The sequence below is a fragment of the Pleuronectes platessa genome, chromosome 5, assembly GCF_947347685.1.
Source record: "Pleuronectes platessa chromosome 5, fPlePla1.1, whole genome shotgun sequence".
NCBI classification, from domain to species: domain Eukaryota; kingdom Metazoa; phylum Chordata; class Actinopteri; order Pleuronectiformes; family Pleuronectidae; genus Pleuronectes; species Pleuronectes platessa.
The window spans coordinates 3529772-3548211 of NC_070630.1; the positions used below are offsets into that span (position 1 = coordinate 3529772).

An 18440-nucleotide genomic window follows, 5' to 3' on the forward strand; every position below is an offset into this window, starting at 1 on the left:
GTTGTGATTCATCACATGCAGCAAATGGAAATATGTTTGGGTTCAATGTTTGGTGTTTCCATCGCGATGACAACTCCCTGCTCTCCTCCGTTGAGTGGGATGCACCACGGGGGAGATGTGGTGTCCTTATTCTGGTGGTTCCATCGCCACCACTACTCCCTAAAGTAAACGCCTGCAGAACTAAAGTTGATTGAAAGAAAATCCATCTTCAGTTTGTGAAAGTTGAAGAATCTGAGCTGCGTTTCTGTTAAAATCATTGAAAACTAGAAATATTTGTTTATTTTTAAACTTGCTGGACAAAACTGTTTTAAATTCCAACCTCAGATTTCCTCCTTTTTTCACTATTATCCGATTCTTACCTTCAACAACGAGGTTTTTTAAACTCTGTCCATCGGTTTATTTATTTGTTTGTCAGCAGGATTTAGAAAAACCTACTGAACCGATTTTCACAGAAAGAATTTGACACAGATCTTTTGTTTTTAGACACTTTCACTGATTTCCCAGGGAACAACTCATGGATCTTGATTAAAATAATCAGGGAAATGTAGGGAACTGATATATATTGAATTTAAAGGGACTGTTGCTCTACTGAAGCAGTTCAAGTTTTTATTTAAATCCAAACAGGTATATGAGTAATGAACAATAACAGATAAATCATTATTTGTTCCTCTAGTCACAACTTTGAGTTCCCTAGATTTTAATTTGAGTCCACAATAAATTACATAAACCTGAAAACATCAGTCCCTTGAACGTGCCTTTCATCAAATCCATGAATTACACATTTACATATTACATTACAGTCATGCACAAAATGTATATGGAAATCGGTGTAGGTCAAACAGACGGGGGTGAAAACAGAACCTCCTTGTTGGAGCTAATTCAAACAGATCCATCAACTTGTCCTCTAATAAGTTGAGCTCTGTCCGGTCTGAGGCTCTTGTCTCCTCTGGTAATCCTCCATGAGTTACTGTCACATGTCCTCCCAGGTGTGCTCTCCTCTAATGGACTGACCTGTCTGTTCTGGGGAGGATGAGCGATACCCTTCCTCTCCACCGTGACCTTAAACGCCTCCTCCTCCTGCATCAGTGTGTCAGAGGAGGAGGAGGAGGAGGAGGAGGAGGAGGAGCTCCATCTGTGGTGGAGCCATGAGTCAGAGCCGAGGAGAGAGCGTTAAGAGCCGGAGAGTGTGCAGGGCCGATCGAGCGCCGGGGTCTGATTCTCCCCGGTATTTTAATGGTTGGCGTGTGGAATGTGTGGCAGCTGGCCGCAGTCCCAGGATCAGGTCTAGTGTTACCAGCTCCGGGCCTGTTGGTTTTACAGAGTAAACCGGTGCCGCACTCACCTAACACTCCCCGATGCTGGACCCAGGCTCCTGCAGTTTGCCCCCCCGTGGCAAACCTCACTGCTCTAACCTACTTACTCACTTGTTTAGCTCTTAATATTGAATTGTGTCGCTCTTTGACCTCGGCCGTGCGGCTCCGGGCCGAGAGGTCCCTGCTCTTGTGGGCAGCGCTCGGTGTCCTCCAGGCTTCTGTGAAAAATTCCACCCGGGCGGTGCCAAGCCGGTGTCAGCTGTAATAAGGCTCCCAGCGCTCCGGCTTTGCCCAGGTGGACTTCTCTGGCTCGGGCGAAGCTTTAATGAAAAAAGAAACAAACAAAGCGTGATTGTGCAGCGCTGCAGAGTTCCAGCTCTCTCCAGTTATTTTATGTAGATTAAAAAAGGCTTGTTCCAAATTCTAAAAGTTTCCAGCCACCCCTTGTCCTCTGTTGACATGCAGGGCCACCTCTGTTCGCCTCTGGCAAGCGTTCATTACCCGGGGCTTATTCCTGTGATGGATGCTCAAAACTCAGCTGAGCCAAGAAACGAAGTTATTCACAATAAAAGAAGCATTCATGAAATATACCAGCGCATAAGGTTACACCCAATAATTAGATATAACAAATAGCATACTCTAACTGAGGAATAAGAGTACACACAAATAAATATTGAATAAATAACACAATATACGACCCAAAAAGTTTTCATATTGGCAAATATATGATTGCAGATAGTGAGTTTAGACATTTTCTCTAAATGTTTTATTTCTAACTTTAGTTTTTATCTGGTCAAAGAGATGTTTGCATTGCCAATCACTTTATTCTATTTTTTAAATCTAAATTACTGTTTGTTTGCATTTTTCATTTAAACCTCCGTCACAGGTCGTAACTCTACCGATCGTCTGACTGAACCGTGGTCGTGTATCGTTGAGACCTCGGTGACATTGAGCTTGTTGTCGTTGACAGATCCGCAGCCGGAGGTGTCGCCCTCCCTCCATCCCATGCAGAGCGACGAGGGCCGGGACGAGGACTCGGTCAACGCGCCGGCCGACCGGAGCAGCAGCGACCGTCCCACCCCAGACGCACCGATCATCACCAGCCCGCCGCAGACCCACAAGCCCGACATCTACGACCTGGAGTGGAGGTCGGGGCGGGACGGAGGCAGTCCAATCGTTGCCTATTTTGTCAAATACCGTAAAGTGAGTACTGCGTTCCACTTGTTTAAGTCGGATTCCAGTTTTACCGCGAGGCCACGACCCTTCACTGAAGTGTTCTGCACTTAACCATCTGAGAATGGGCGAATGTAATTTCTTCATTAAGTAGAGGGGGTATAGAGCCAGGGCCTGGACTCACTGAGAGTCGGTAATTTCCTCTTTTAAAGTTCTACATTTGCCCCAGTAACAATCTCACTCTGACCATAAAACAGCAGCAAAACCAGTTAAGACTTTGTTGGCAGCAGGACTCAGTTCTGCTGGAGCTGGAAACTGTGACAGGAATCTCGAGGCTGCTCGCCGCCCTTCCTCGGAAAGAGGCTGAACCCTGGAGGATTGTAGAGCGACAGATGCTTCTTATTTGTCATTTCGACTCATGTGTTTGTATTTGTCTGTGTGTGGCCGCGTGTTTGTGTCTGCGTCAGGTCGATGAGATGGGAACAGTGGTGGGGAGCTGGCAGACGGTTCGAGTCCCTGGCAGCGAGAAGACCCTGCGGCTGTCGGAGCTGGAGTCCACCAGTCTGTACGAGGTGCTGATGGTGGCTCGGAGCACCGCGGGCGAGGGCCAGCCCGCCATGCTCACCTTCCGCACGGGCAAAGGTCAGTCCCACCCCCCCTGGCTGCAAAACTCTCAAACCCTGTGATAATAACCGTTATTAGCAGAGAAGCTCCACTTCCTGTGTGCGGCAGTGTTACTGGTCATATCCCTGGGAACTGCTGCTGACCCACTGGAAGACAACACTTTCCCCCATTTTTCAATAAAACCGCTGGAGGATTAAGAAAATGTTCAGCTGCCTAAAACATCAACAGTAAATGTCAGGTTTTGGTGTCACTTCCTCTGAGTTACGGAGCATCTGGACATTTCTGGACTCGCAGACGTTCAGCAGACGCTCAGGAAAGAGATTTATCGCAAAAGAAGCAGGAACATGCGTCAGTTTGTGCGTCGATAGGAGTCGGAAAATATGCAAATCACATTGTGTTGTCAAGTCGGGGTTGTTAGAGCCAACTGTGGCTTTTTGACGCTGATATTTGTGTTTCTACCTTCAGAGAAAACCACCAGAATCCGGTTGTTTTGCGATTAATTGAAGAAGAAACACAATTTTCTACTCAGGCGATTATTCGTAAATCAAAGAATCAAAGAAAACCAAGAAGTGAAATGGAAGCAGATGAGGAGACGGGATGAAACCTGATATTTTACACACATTACTCCTTTAAAAAAAATCTTCCTCCCTCACATTATCCAGTTATAATTCTAAGTTGGATCACACAACTAAAGCGTTTTGTGTGTTTTTTAAAGCCAAACAAAAATAAGGACAACTGCAAAAGTTCTGTGAAAAACTAACAATAATGTTAAACCACAGCAGGGTTGAGAAAGAAATGTGTTCTGGTCAGAAATATGTCAAACGCTGCCAAAAACCAGGGATATGATCGTTTCCCACGGGAGGTTCTCAACCAAAAAAATGCCAACCAGTCAAAAACCAGGCTCTTGTGTCCAGAAGTGGATTCAAACTTATCCACTCGACAAACTCACATGTTTAAAGGCTAAATTATGCTTTTAATATTGATTCATTAATACGTTAATTTAGCTAATCAATGTTCATTTCCCTTTCTGGTGATATTCGAATTTAGAATTTATCAAGATGATCTCACCAGCTCTTCTTCATTTTCCAGAAATATCCCTCCAGTGAGGAAATACTCAAGAACTTACTAATACAGTTTTAATCCATCCTATTATTACACGCTTAATTTAACCTGTACTTATTAGGGCCCGAGCACCGAATGGTGAGAGGCCCTATTGAATCTGTAAGGATTTTTATTATTAGGGCCCGAGCACCGAATGGTGAGAGGCCCTATTGAATCTGTAAGGATTTTTATTATTATTAGGGCCCGAGCACCGAAATCGGTGAGAGGACCTATTGAAATTGAAAAGATTATTATTATTATTATTTTTCTTCGCTCAGTGAATTGGCTTTTTGAGGGCTTTAACGTGCTCAAAAAGTTTCTAAAGTGTACAGTAAATTAGAAATGTGCGCAAGTTTACGTATTCTGAAGTATTTGGGAACGGGTGTGTCAAAACCGCTCAATAGCGCCACCTACGGAAAAGCCCCTCATTTAGCATTCACCGATCATCAAAAAAAACAAAGACTATTGTGTATCATGACTAGATGCACAAAAAAGTTCATCAGTGCATTATGAATAACGCAACAGGAAGCCCGCCAGTTTGACTTTAGTGGCCATTTTGGTCATATTCGATATTTTTTCTTTTAAGTACTCCTCCTACAGCTTTCATCAAATCAACTTACAATTTAGACGATCGTCATCACAACAAAATGGAGATCTAAAGTTATTGAAGGATTAAGTTTTAGCAAAACCGTCTGACCGTGGTGTGGCCTCAAAGTTTGATTAAACGCCATCAAAACACAGGCTCCTGTATCTTGGACATATTTTGTCCAATCGAGTCCAAACTATACACATAAGACAAGAGTCGCGACTTGAAGACATCGGTACAGAAATCGTGACTTAAAATCACAGCGTCCCCTGGTGGCAACAGCAAATGTCTTGTTTTTCTATGTCTTACAGTTTGACTCACTTCTCGTAGGGCCTTCATCAAATCAACGTAAAAATTTGATGCATGTGTACAAAACAAGATGAAGATCTAAAGTTATCAAAATTTAAACTTTTCATCAATCTGTGTGACCGTGGTGAGGCTTATAAATTTGATAAACAAAATGAAAACACCATGTCTGTAGTTAATGGTCCAACACTGCTCTCTAGTGACTTAATATTGAATTACACCTGTAGTGCCAATATTAAGGCACCAGAGGTCAGTGTAACACCATGGTTTGATCAAGACACAAAATGTAACTATTGAAAAAGCCATTTCGTCCCCTCTTCCCCCAATTTAAATCTGTCTGGAGCCGCACAACATATTTGATAACACAGGTTATAAAGTTATATATATACATATATATATATATTTATTATTATTATTTTGCTGTGTCGTTAATGAATTGGCTTTTTGAGGGCTTTAACATGCTCAAAAAGTTGTAAAAGTTTGCAGTAAGTTAGAAAGTCGTGAAAATTTACGTATTCTGGGGTATTTGGAAATGGGCGTGGCAAAATGGCTCAACAGCGCCACCAACGGAGAGCCCCTCATTTACGGAGATGCACCTCATTTAGCATTCACTGATCCTCACGAAATTGAAGACAGTTGTGTATCATCACCAGATGTACAAAAAAGCCTCTTGGAGCATTATGAAAAACGCAACAGGAAGCCCGCCATTTTTGATTTAGTGACTATTTTGGTCATATTCCATAATTTTTTACTTTAATACACTTCTCGTAGAGCTTTCATCAGATCAACTTAAAATTTAGACGACTGTCTTCACATAAATATAGAGATCTAAAGTTATTGAAGGATTAAGTTTTAGCAAAACCGTCTGACCGTGGTGTGGCCTCAAAGTTTGATTAAACGCCATCAAAACACGGGCTCCTGTATCTTGGACATATTTTGTCCAATCGAGTCCAAACTATACACATAGGACAAGAGTCACGACCTGAAGACATCTGTACAGAAATCGTGACTTAAAATCACAGCGTCCCCTGGTGGCAACAGGAAATGTGTTTTTTTTGTACGTGTTATGTTTTTATGTACTACTCGGAGAGCTTTCATCAGATCAACTTAAAAATTAGATGAGACTCTACAAAACAAGATGAAGATCTAAAGTTATCAAAATTTAAACTTTTCATCAATCCGTGTGACCGTGGTGAGGCTTAAAATCTTGATGTGCAAAATGAAAAGACATGTTTTCATTTCAACCATGTATGTGTTTCATGGTGTTATACTGACCTCTAGTGGCTTTATATTGCCGGCACAACCTACTTGTACCGCAATATTAAGTCACTAGAGGGCAGTGTAGGATCATGGTTTGACCAAGGCACAAATTGTGTCACCTAAGGCAGGGGTAGGCAACCTTTACTATTTCCTCCACTCTTCCCCCAATTTAAAGCTGTCTGTTGCCGCACAACATATTTGATAACACAGGTTATAAAGTTATATATATATATATATATATATATAGTCATGCAATATATATAAAAACTATAGTTTGTTGCATTTATTAAATAATAGAACGACAATAAAGACAACTGTTGACATTTAACTGCTATTTTTACCTGTTACAAAATAGGAAAACACCAAACTCTGACCATGGCGTGGAGTCAAAGTCTGATCACACGCCATCAAAACACGAGTGTCTGTATCTTGGACATATTTGGTCCAATCAACTCCAAACTAGACATGTAAGACAAGGGTCGCGACCTGATGACATCTACAAAGACATCATGACTTAAAATCCTAGCGCCACCTGCTGGCTACAGGAAGTGAAGCGTTTATTGTTGCTGCAGAGCTTAAAACGCACGCAAGGCAGAGACATGCGCTTGGTCATCGATCGTTCTCTCTTCCCCGAACGCAACAGACTTGAAATTGCCTGTGCTCGACCACTCTTCCCCCAATTTAAAGCTGTCTGGTGCCGCACAACATATTTGATAACACAGGTTATAAAGTTATATATATATATATATATATATATATTTATTTTTATTTTGCTGTGTCGTTAATGAATTGGCTTTTTGAGGGCTTTATCATGCTCAAAAAGTTGTAAAAGTTTGCAGTAAGTTAGAAAGTCGTGAAAATTTACGTATTCTGGGGTATTTGGAAATGGGCGTGGCAAAATGGCTCAACAGCGCCACCAACGGAGAGCCCCTCATTTACGGAGATGCACCTCATTTAGCATTCACTGATCCTCACGAAATTGAAGACAGTTGTGTATCATCACCAGATGTACAAAAAAGCCTCTTGGAGCATTATGAAAAACGCAACAGGAAGCCCGCCATTTTTGATCATATTCCATAATTTTTTACTTTAATGCACTTCTCGTAGAGCTTTCATCAGATCAACTTAAAATTTAGACGACTGTCATCACAACAAAATGAAGATCTAAAGTTATCAAAGAAAAAACTTTTCGCCACACCGTCTGACTGTGGCGGGGCGTCAAAGTGTGACGAAACGCCATCAAAACACGAGCTTCTATATCTCAGACATATTTGGTCCCATGGACTCCAAACTACACATGTAAGACAAGAGTCGCGACCTGAAGACAACAACATAAAAATCTTGACTTAAAATGACAGCGCCCCCTGGTGGCAGCAGGAAATGTCTTGTTTTTGGTACATGTTCTATTTTTATGTACTTCTCGGAGAGCTTTCATCAGATCAACAAAAAATTTAGATGAGTGTCATCACAACAATATGGAGATAAAAAGTTATCAAAGAAACAACTTTCTGACACACCGTCTGACCGTGGCGTGGCGGCAAAGTGTGATGAACGCCATGAAAACACAAGTTTCTATATCTTAGACATATTTGGTCCCATCGACTCCAAATTAGACATGTAAGACAAGAGTCGCGACCTGATGACATCTACAGAGACACCATGACTTAAAATCATAGCGCCACCTGCTGGCTACATGAAGTGAAGCGTTTATTCTTGCTGCAGAGCTTAAAACGCACGCAAGGCAGAGACGTGCGCTTGGTCATCGATCGCTCTCTCTTCCCCGACCGCAACAGACTTGAAATTGCCTGTGCTCGGGCCCGTTAGTGCTACAACGTAGCCCTAGTTATTATTATTTCCCTTTGGGGGGCTTTTTCAGGGTCTAGACATGCTCAAAAAGTTGTGAAACTTTGCAGGAAATTCAAGGTCTGCGGACAATTTAGTATTCTGGAGTAATTTGAATTGGGCGTGGCAAAATGGCTCAACAGCGCCCCCTGGAACCAGCCCCTAGGTTTCCACATTAGCGATTTTCCCCAAAATCTAGACACTGGTGTAACGTGACTAATCATAGAAAAAAGTCTATTGGAGCATTATGAAAAATGCAACAGGAAGTCCGCCATTTTGCTTTTAGTGGCCATTTTGGCAATATCCCACATTTTTACTTTTACGTACTTGTCCCAGGGCTTTCATCAGATCAACTTCAAATTCAGATGAGTGTCATCACAACAAGATGGAGATAAAAAATGATTGAGGGATTTTTTTTTTATCACACCGTGTGACCGTGGCATGGCGTTAAAAATTGGTTACACGCCATCAAAACACGGGCATCTGTATCTCGGACATACATGTTCCAATGAAGTCCAAACTAGACATGTAAGACAATAGTCCCCGCCTGATGACATCTATGCATAAATGATGACTTAAAACCGCAGCGCCCCCTGGTGGCAACAGGAAATGTCTTGTTTTTTGCTTGTCTTACACTTGGATGAATTTCTCCTCATCCACTGACCTCAACCATGTCAAACTGTATCAAATGGGTCCCAAGACATTGACAATAAAGACATAAGATTACCGTGACTTTTCGTCAAACGCCATATGAATGGCGTGGCATTAAAGTTCATCAACTCGCCGTGAAACACGAAATTGCTGTAACTTCAGTGTTCATGATTCTATCTCTCTCAAACTACATGTGTGTAACAACAGCCCCCCCCTGAAGATATTCATATGGTTTTAAGAAATGGGCGTGGCAAAAAAACTGACCAGCGCCCCCTATAGGGCAACCCCGGCACTACGATGGCCGACATTTATACAAATCTATCGGGACATGTGTCGTTTCATAACAAACAAAAAAATATCTTGGATAGGTATGCTTGACCAAACAGGGAGGCCGCCATTTTGGATTAAGTGGCCATTTTTTTTCCATATTCCACATTTTTACTTGATGCACTTGTCCCAGGGCTTTCATCAGATTAACTTCAAATTAAGATCAGTGCCATCACAACAAGATGGAGATAAAAAGTGATTAAGAGATTGACCTTTCGTCACACCGTGTGACCGTGGCGTGGCGTCTTGAGTTTGATTAAACGCCATCAAAACACGAGGTTCTGTATCTCGGACATACATTGTCCAATCGAGTCCAAACTAGACATGTAAGACAAGGGTGCCATCCTGATGACATCTACACAGAAATTATGACTTGAAATTACAGCGCCCCCTGGTGGCTACAGGAAGTGACATGTTTTATACTTTGATGAACTGCTCCTGGCTGCTTTAAGATATACAGCTCAAATGAGCTCAGTCAAGTCATTGAATCAAGGTCAGAATTGTGACATTTCCTCAAACCATGTAAACATTGATGTTTGGCGAAGGATCATCCTTCGCCAAAGGACACGATGTTTTCATAAGTCCACTGTGCATTGTCCTATCACTACCAAACTTCTGTCACATGATAAGAGTACAAGCCTGAACAGCTCTATGTGTCAATATTTCCTCAGTGTCATAGCGCCACCTACTGATTCGCCAGGAAACAGGAAGTACTTTGTTAATCCACTCTGCATTATCCAACCGGCTCCAAACTACTGACCTATGATCACAATACTAATCTGAACAGCTCCACATATAAATATTAGTTCAGGGTCATAGCGCCACCTACTGATCAGTGTGAATATTAAGTTGTGTTAACATTGTCCGATTGACACAAAATTGCTCACGCTACATCAGAGCGCCTACATGAACAGATAAATAGATGTCTGTGCGTAATAATAGTGATGGCGCCACCTACTGGCAATCCTACTGCCGCAGAGCGCAAAACGCATTTATTGTGGAGAAGTGCATGCTCGATCGATGATGTGCGCTTGGTCATCGATCGCTCTCTCCACCGACCGCAACAGGCTTCAACGTGCGGGTGCTCGGGCCCGCAAGTGCTACAACGTAGCCCTAGTTAGGGCCCGAGCACCGAATGGTGAGAGGCCCTATTGAATCTGTAAGGATTTTTATTATTATTATTATTATTATTATTATTATTATTATTATTTCCCTTTGGGGGGCTTTTTCAGGGTCTAGACATGCTCAAAAAGTTATGAAACTTTGCAGGAAATTCAAGGTCTGCGGATATTTTAGTATTCTGGAGTAATTGGAATTGGGCGTGGCAAAATGGCTCTACAGCGCCCCCTGGAACCAGCCCCTAGGTTTCCACATAACGGATTTTCATCAAAATCTGGATATAGGTGTATCGTGACCAGTCATGAAAAAAAGTCTCATGGAGCATTATGAAAAACGCAACAGGAAGTCCGCCATTTTGCTTTTAGTGGCCATTTTGGCAATATCCCACATTTTTACTTTTACGTACTTGTCCCAGGGCTTTCATCAGATCAACTTCAAATTCAGATGAGTGTCATCACAACAAGATGGAGATAAAAAATGATTGAGGGATTTTTTTTTTATCACACCGTGTGACCGTGGCATGGCGTTAAAAATTGGTTACACGCCATCAAAACACGGGCATCTGTATCTCGGACATACATGTTCCAATCAAGTCCAAACTAGACATGTAAGACAATAGTCCCCGCCTGATGACATCTATGCATAAATGATGACTTAAAACCGCAGCGCCCCCTGGTGGCAACAGGAAATGTCTTGTTTTTTGCTTGTCTTACACTTGGATGAATTTCTCCTCATCCACTGACCTCAACCATGTCAAACTGTATCAAATGGGTCCCAAGACATTGACAATGAAGACATAAGATTACCGTGACTTTTCGTCAAACGCCATATGAATGGCGTGGCATTAAAGTTCATCAACACGAAATTGCTGTAACTTCAGTGTTCATGATTCTATCTCTCTCAAACTACATGTGTGTAACAACAGCCCCCCCCTGAAGATATTCATATGGTTTTAAGAAATGGGCGTGGCAAAAAAACTGACCAGCGCCCCCTATAGGGCAACCCCGGCACTACGATGGCCGACATTTATACAAATCTATCGGGACATGTGTCGTTTCATAACAAACAAAAAAATATCTTGGATAGGTATGCTTGACCAAACAGGGAGGCCGCCATTTTGGATTAAGTGGCCATTTTTTTTCCATATTCCACATTTTTACTTGATGCACTTGTCCCAGGGCTTTCATCAGATTAACTTCAAATTAAGATCAGTGCCATCACAACAAGATGGAGATAAAAAGTGATTAAGAGATTGACCTTTCGTCACACCGTGTGACCGTGGCGTGGCGTCTTGAGTTTGATTAAACGCCATCAAAACACGAGGTTCTGTATCTCGGACATACATTGTCCAATCGAGTCCAAACTAGACATGTAAGACAAGGGTGCCATCCTGATGACATCTACACAGAAATTATGACTTGAAATTACAGCGCCCCCTGGTGGCTACAGGAAGTGACATGTTTTATACTTTGATGAACTGCTCCTGGCTGATTTACAATATACAGCTCAAATCAGATCAGTCAAGTCATTAGATCATGGTCAGAATTGTGACGTTTCCTCAAACCGTGTAAACATTGATGTGCGGCGAAGGATTTTCCTTCGCCAAAGGACACGATGTTATCATAACTCCACTGTGCATTGTCCTATCACTACAAAACTTCTGTCACATGGTCAGAGTCCAAGCCTGAACAGCTCTATGTGTCAATATTTCCTCAGTGTCATAGCGCCACCTACTGATTCGCCAGGAAACAGGAAGTACTTTGTTAATCCACTCTGCATTATCCAACCGGCTCCAAACTACTGACCTATGATCACAATCCTGAATAGAACAGCTCCATATATGAATATTAGTTCAGGATCATAGCGCCACCTATTGATCAGTGTGAAAATTAAGTTGCGGAAACATTGTCCAATTGACACAAAATTTCTCACGCTACATCAGAGCGCCTACTTGAACAGATATATATGTCTGTGCGTAATAATAGTGATGGCGCCACCTACTGGCAAACCTACTGCCGCAGAGCGCAAAACGCATTTAATTATTCTTATTATTCTCCGAACAATGAATTGGCTTTTTGAGGGCTTCAACGTGCTCAAAAAGTTTTTAAACTTTCCAGTAAATTAGAGAGTGGTGAAAATTTACGCAATCTGGAGTATTTGGAAATGGGCGTGGCAAAACGGCTCAACAGCGCCCCCTGGAACCAGCCCTTAGGTTTCCACATAAGCGATTTTCACCAAAATCTAGACACTGGTGTAACGTGAATAATCATAGAAAAAAGTCTCTTGGAGCATTATGAAAAACGCAACAGGAAGCCCGCCATTTTGGATTTAGTGGCCATTTTGGCCAAATTCCACATTTTTAGTTTAATGTACTTGTCGTAGAGCTTTCATCAGATCAACTTAAAAATTAGATGCGTGTCATCACAACAAGATTGAGAAAAAAAATGATCAACGGAATTTTTTTCCGTCACTTCGTGTGACCGTGGCGTGTCGTCAAAGTTTGGTTCCACGCCATCAAAACACGAGCATCTGTATCTCAAACATACATGGTCCAATCAAGTCCAAACTAGACATGTAAGAGAAGAGTCCCGGCCTGATGACATCTACACAGAAATAATGACTTAAAATCACAGCGCCCCCTGGTGGCACCAGGAAATGTCTTGTTTTTTGCTTGTCTTACACTTGGATGTATTCCTCCTCATCCACTGACCTCAACCATGTCAAACTGTATCAAATGGGTCTCAAGACATTGATAATGAAGGCATAAGATAACTGTGACTTTTCGTCAAACGCCATATTAATGGGGTGGCATCAAAGTTCATCAACTCACCGCGAAACACGAAATTGCTCTAACTTCAGTGTTCATGGCTCTATCTCACTCAAACTAAATGTGTGCAACAACATCCCCCCCCTGAAGATTTTCATATGGTTTTAAGGAATGGGCGTGGCAAAATAACTGACTAGCGCCCCCTAACGGGCAGCCCCGGCACTACGATTGGCCGACATGTACAAAAATCGATTTGGGCATGTGTCTTTTCATAACAAACAAATAAGTCTCTTGGATAGATATGCTAGACTAAACAGGAAGCCCGCCATTTTGGATTTAGTGGCCATTTTAGCCCTATTCCACATTTTTACTTTGATTTACTTGTCGTAGAGCTTTCATCAGATAAACTTCAAATTCAGATGAGTGTCATCACAACAAGATTGAGATAAAAACTGATTAAGGGATTTCTTTCCCTTCACACCGTGTGACCGTGGCATGGGGTTAAAGTTTGGTTACACGCCATAAAAACACGAGCATCTGTATCTCGAACATACATGGTCCAATCAAGTCCAAACTAGACATGTAAGACAAGAGTTTCGGCCTGATGACATCTACACAGAAATTATGACTTGAAATCACAGCGCCCCCTGGTGGCAACATGAATTGACATGTTTTATTCTTTGATGAACTGCTCCTGGCTGCTTTAAGATATACAGCTCAAATGAGCTCAGTCAAGTCATTGAATCAAGGTCAGAATTGTGACATTTCCTCAAACCATTTAAACATTGAGGTGCGGCGAAGGATCATCCTTCGCCAAAGGACACGATGTTTTCATAAGTCCACTGTGCATTGTCCTATCACTACCAAACTTCTGTCACATGATAAGAGTACAAGCCTGAACAGCTCTATGTGTCAATATTTCCTCAGTGTCATAGCGCCACCTACTGATTATCCATGAAACAGGAAGTACTTTGTTAATCCACACTGCCTTATCCAACTGGCTCCAAACTTCTGACCTATGATCACAATCCTGATCTGAACAGCTCCACATATAAATATTAGTTCAGGGTCAGAGCGCCACCTACTGATCAGTGTGAAAATTAAGTTGTGTTAACATTGTCCGATTGACACAAAATTGCTCACGCTACATCAGAGCGCCTACATGAACAGATATATTTAGGACCCGAGCACCGAATGGTGAGAGGCCCTATTGAATCTGTAAGGATTTTTATTATTATTAGGGCCCGAGCACCGAATGGTGAGAGGCCCTATTGAATCTGTAAGGATTTTTATTATTAGGGCCCGAGCACCGAAATCGGTGGGAGGCCCTATTGAAATTGAAATGATTATTAGGGCCCGAGCACCGAATGGTGAGAGGCCCTATTGAATCTGTAAGGATTTTTATTATTATTATTATTATTATTATTATTATTATTATTTCCCTTTCGGGGGGTTTTTCAGGGTCTAGACATGCTCAAAAAGTTATGAAACTTTGCAGGAAATTCAAGGTCTGCGGATATTTTAGTATTCTGGAGTAATTGGAATTGGGCGTGGCAAAATGGCTCTACAGCGCCCCCTGGAACCAGCCCCTAGGTTTCCACATAACGGATTTTCATCAAAATCTGGATATAGGTGTATCGTGACCAGTCATGAAAAAAAGTCTCATGGAGCATTATGAAAAACGCAACAGGAAGTCCGCCATTTTGCTTTTAGTGGCCATTTTGGCAATATCCCACATTTTTACTTTTACGTACTTGTCCCAGGGCTTTCATCAGATCAACTTCAAATTCAGATGAGTGTCATCACAACAAGATGGAGATAAAAAATGATTGAGGGATTTTTTTTTTATCACACCGTGTGACCGTGGCATGGCGTTAAAAATTGGTTACACGCCATCAAAACACGGGCATCTGTATCTCGGACATACATGTTCCAATGAAGTCCAAACTAGACATGTAAGACAATAGTCCCCGCCTGATGACATCTATGCATAAATGATGACTTAAAACCGCAGCGCCCCCTGGTGGCAACAGGAAATGTCTTGTTTTTTGCTTGTCTTACACTTGGATGAATTTCTCCTCATCCACTGACCTCAACCATGTCAAACTGTATCAAATGGGTCCCAAGACATTGACAATAAAGACATAAGATTACCGTGACTTTTCGTCAAACGCCATATGAATGGCGTGGCATTAAAGTTCATCAACTCGCCGTGAAACACGAAATTGCTGTAACTTCAGTGTTCATGATTCTATCTCTCTCAAACTACATGTGTGTAACAACAGCCCCCCCCTGAAGATATTCATATGGTTTTAAGAAATGGGCGTGGCAAAAAAACTGACCAGCGCCCCCTATAGGGCAACCCCGGCACTACGATGGCCGACATTTATACAAATCTATCGGGACATGTGTCGTTTCATAACAAACAAAAAAATATCTTGGATAGGTATGCTTGACCAAACAGGGAGGCCGCCATTTTGGATTAAGTGGCCATTTTTTTTCCATATTCCACATTTTTACTTGATGCACTTGTCCCAGGGCTTTCATCAGATTAACTTCAAATTAAGATCAGTGCCATCACAACAAGATGGAGATAAAAAGTGATTAAGAGATTGACCTTTCGTCACACCGTGTGACCGTGGCGTGGCGTCTTGAGTTTGATTAAACGCCATCAAAACACGAGGTTCTGTATCTCGGACATACATTGTCCAATCGAGTCCAAACTAGACATGTAAGACAAGGGTGCCATCCTGATGACATCTACACAGAAATTATGACTTGAAATTACAGCGCCCCCTGGTGGCTACAGGAAGTGACATGTTTTATACTTTGATGAACTGCTCCTGGCTGCTTTAAGATATACAGCTCAAATGAGCTCAGTCAAGTCATTGAATCAAGGTCAGAATTGTGACATTTCCTCAAACCATGTAAACATTGATGTTTGGCGAAGGATCATCCTTCGCCAAAGGACACGATGTTTTCATAAGTCCACTGTGCATTGTCCTATCACTACCAAACTTCTGTCACATGATAAGAGTACAAGCCTGAACAGCTCTATGTGTCAATATTTCCTCAGTGTCATAGCGCCACCTACTGATTCGCCAGGAAACAGGAAGTACTTTGTTAATCCACTCTGCATTATCCAACCGGCTCCAAACTACTGACCTATGATCACAATCCTGAATAGAACAGCTCCATATATGAATATTAGTTCAGGATCATAGCGCCACCTATTGATCAGTGTGAAAATTAAGTTGCGGAAACATTGTCCAATTGACACAAAATTTCTCACGCTACATCAGAGCGCCTACTTGAACAGATCTATATGTCTGTGCGTAATAATAGTGATGGCGCCACCTACTGGCAAACCTACTGCCGCAGAGCCCAAAACGCATTTAACGTGGAGAAGTGCATGCTCGATCAATGATGTGCGCTTGGTCATCGATCGCTCTCTCCACCGACCGCAACAGGCTTCAACGTGCGGGTGCTCGGGCCCGCAAGTGCTACAACGTAGCCCTAGTTATTATTATTATTAGGGCCCGAGCACCGAAATCGGTGAGAGGACCTATTGAAATTGAAAAGATTATTAGGGCCCGAGCACCGAATGGTGAGAGGCCCTATTGAATCTGTAAGGATTTTTATTATTATTATTATTATTATTATTTCCCTTTGGGGGGCTTTTTCAGGGTCTAGACATGCTCAAAAAGTTATGAAACTTTGCAGGAAATTCAAGGTCTGCGGATATTTTAGTATTCTGGAGTAATTGGAATTGGGCGTGGCAAAATGGCTCTACAGCGCCCCCTGGAACCAGCCCCTAGGTTTCCACATAACGGATTTTCATCAAAATCTGGATATAGGTGTATCGTGACCAGTCATGAAAAAAAGTCTCATGGAGCATTATGAAAAACGCAACAGGAAGTCCGCCATTTTGCTTTTAGTGGCCATTTTGGCAATATCCCACATTTTTACTTTTACGTACTTGTCCCAGGGCTTTCATCAGATCAACTTCAAATTCAGATGAGTGTCATCACAACAAGATGGAGATAAAAAATGATTGAGGGATTTTTTTTTTATCACACCGTGTGACCGTGGCATGGCGTTAAAAATTGGTTACACGCCATCAAAACACGGGCATCTGTATCTCGGACATACATGTTCCAATCAAGTCCAAACTAGACATGTAAGACAATAGTCCCCGCCTGATGACATCTATGCATAAATGATGACTTAAAACCGCAGCGCCCCCTGGTGGCAACAGGAAATGTCTTGTTTTTTGCTTGTCTTACACTTGGATGAATTTCTCCTCATCCACTGACCTCAACCATGTCAAACTGTATCAAATGGGTCCCAAGACATTGACAATGAAGACATAAGATTACCGTGACTTTTCGTCAAACGCCATATGAATGGCGTGGCATTAAAGTTCATCAACTCGCCGTGAAACACGAAATTGCTGTAACTTCAGTGTTCATGATTCTATCTCTCTCAAACTACATGTGTGTAACAACAGCCCCCCCCTGAAGATATTCATATGGTTTTAAGAAATGGGCGTGGCAAAAAAACTGACCAGCGCCCCCTATAGGGCAACCCCGGCACTACGATGGCCGACATTTATACAAATCTATCGGGACATGTGTCGTTTCATAACAAACAAAAAAATATCTTGGATAGGTATGCTTGACCAAACAGGGAGGCCGCCATTTTGGATTAAGTGGCCATTTTTTTTCCATATTCCACATTTTTACTTGATGCACTTGTCCCAGGGCTTTCATCAGATTAACTTCAAATTAAGATCAGTGCCATCACAACAAGATGGAGATAAAAAGTGATTAAGAGATTGACCTTTCGTCACACCGTGTGACCGTGGCGTGGCGTCTTGAGTTTGATTAAACGCCATCAAAACACGAGGTTCTGTATCTCGGACATACATTGTCCAATCGAGTCCAAACTAGACATGTAAGACAAGGGTGCCATCCTGATGACATCTACACAGAAATTATGACTTGAAATTACAGCGCCCCCTGGTGGCTACAGGAAGTGACATGTTTTATACTTTGATGAACTGCTCCTGGCTGATTTACAATATACAGCTCAAATCAGATCAGTCAAGTCATTAGATCATGGTCAGAATTGTGACGTTTCCTCAAACCGTGTAAACATTGATGTGCGGCGAAGGATTTTCCTTCGCCAAAGGACACGATGTTATCATAACTCCACTGTGCATTGTCCTATCACTACAAAACTTCTGTCACATGGTCAGAGTCCAAGCCTGAACAGCTCTATGTGTCAATATTTCCTCAGTGTCATAGCGCCACCTACTGATTCGCCAGGAAACAGGAAGTACTTTGTTAATCCACTCTGCATTATCCAA

General features: G+C 42.2%; 1 protein-coding gene across 1 annotated transcript in view; it reads left to right on the top strand.

The window, feature by feature from the left end:
- The window catches only part of cdon (cell adhesion associated, oncogene regulated), a 52966-nt gene that overhangs the window by 16978 nt on the left and 17548 nt on the right, over window positions 1-18440 (top strand). The window contains exons 8-9 of the mRNA XM_053423681.1: window positions 2284-2516; window positions 2954-3128. Of these exons, the coding sequence (XP_053279656.1) occupies window positions 2284-2516; window positions 2954-3128 (408 nt within the window). The remainder of the gene's footprint in view (window positions 1-2283; window positions 2517-2953; window positions 3129-18440) is intronic.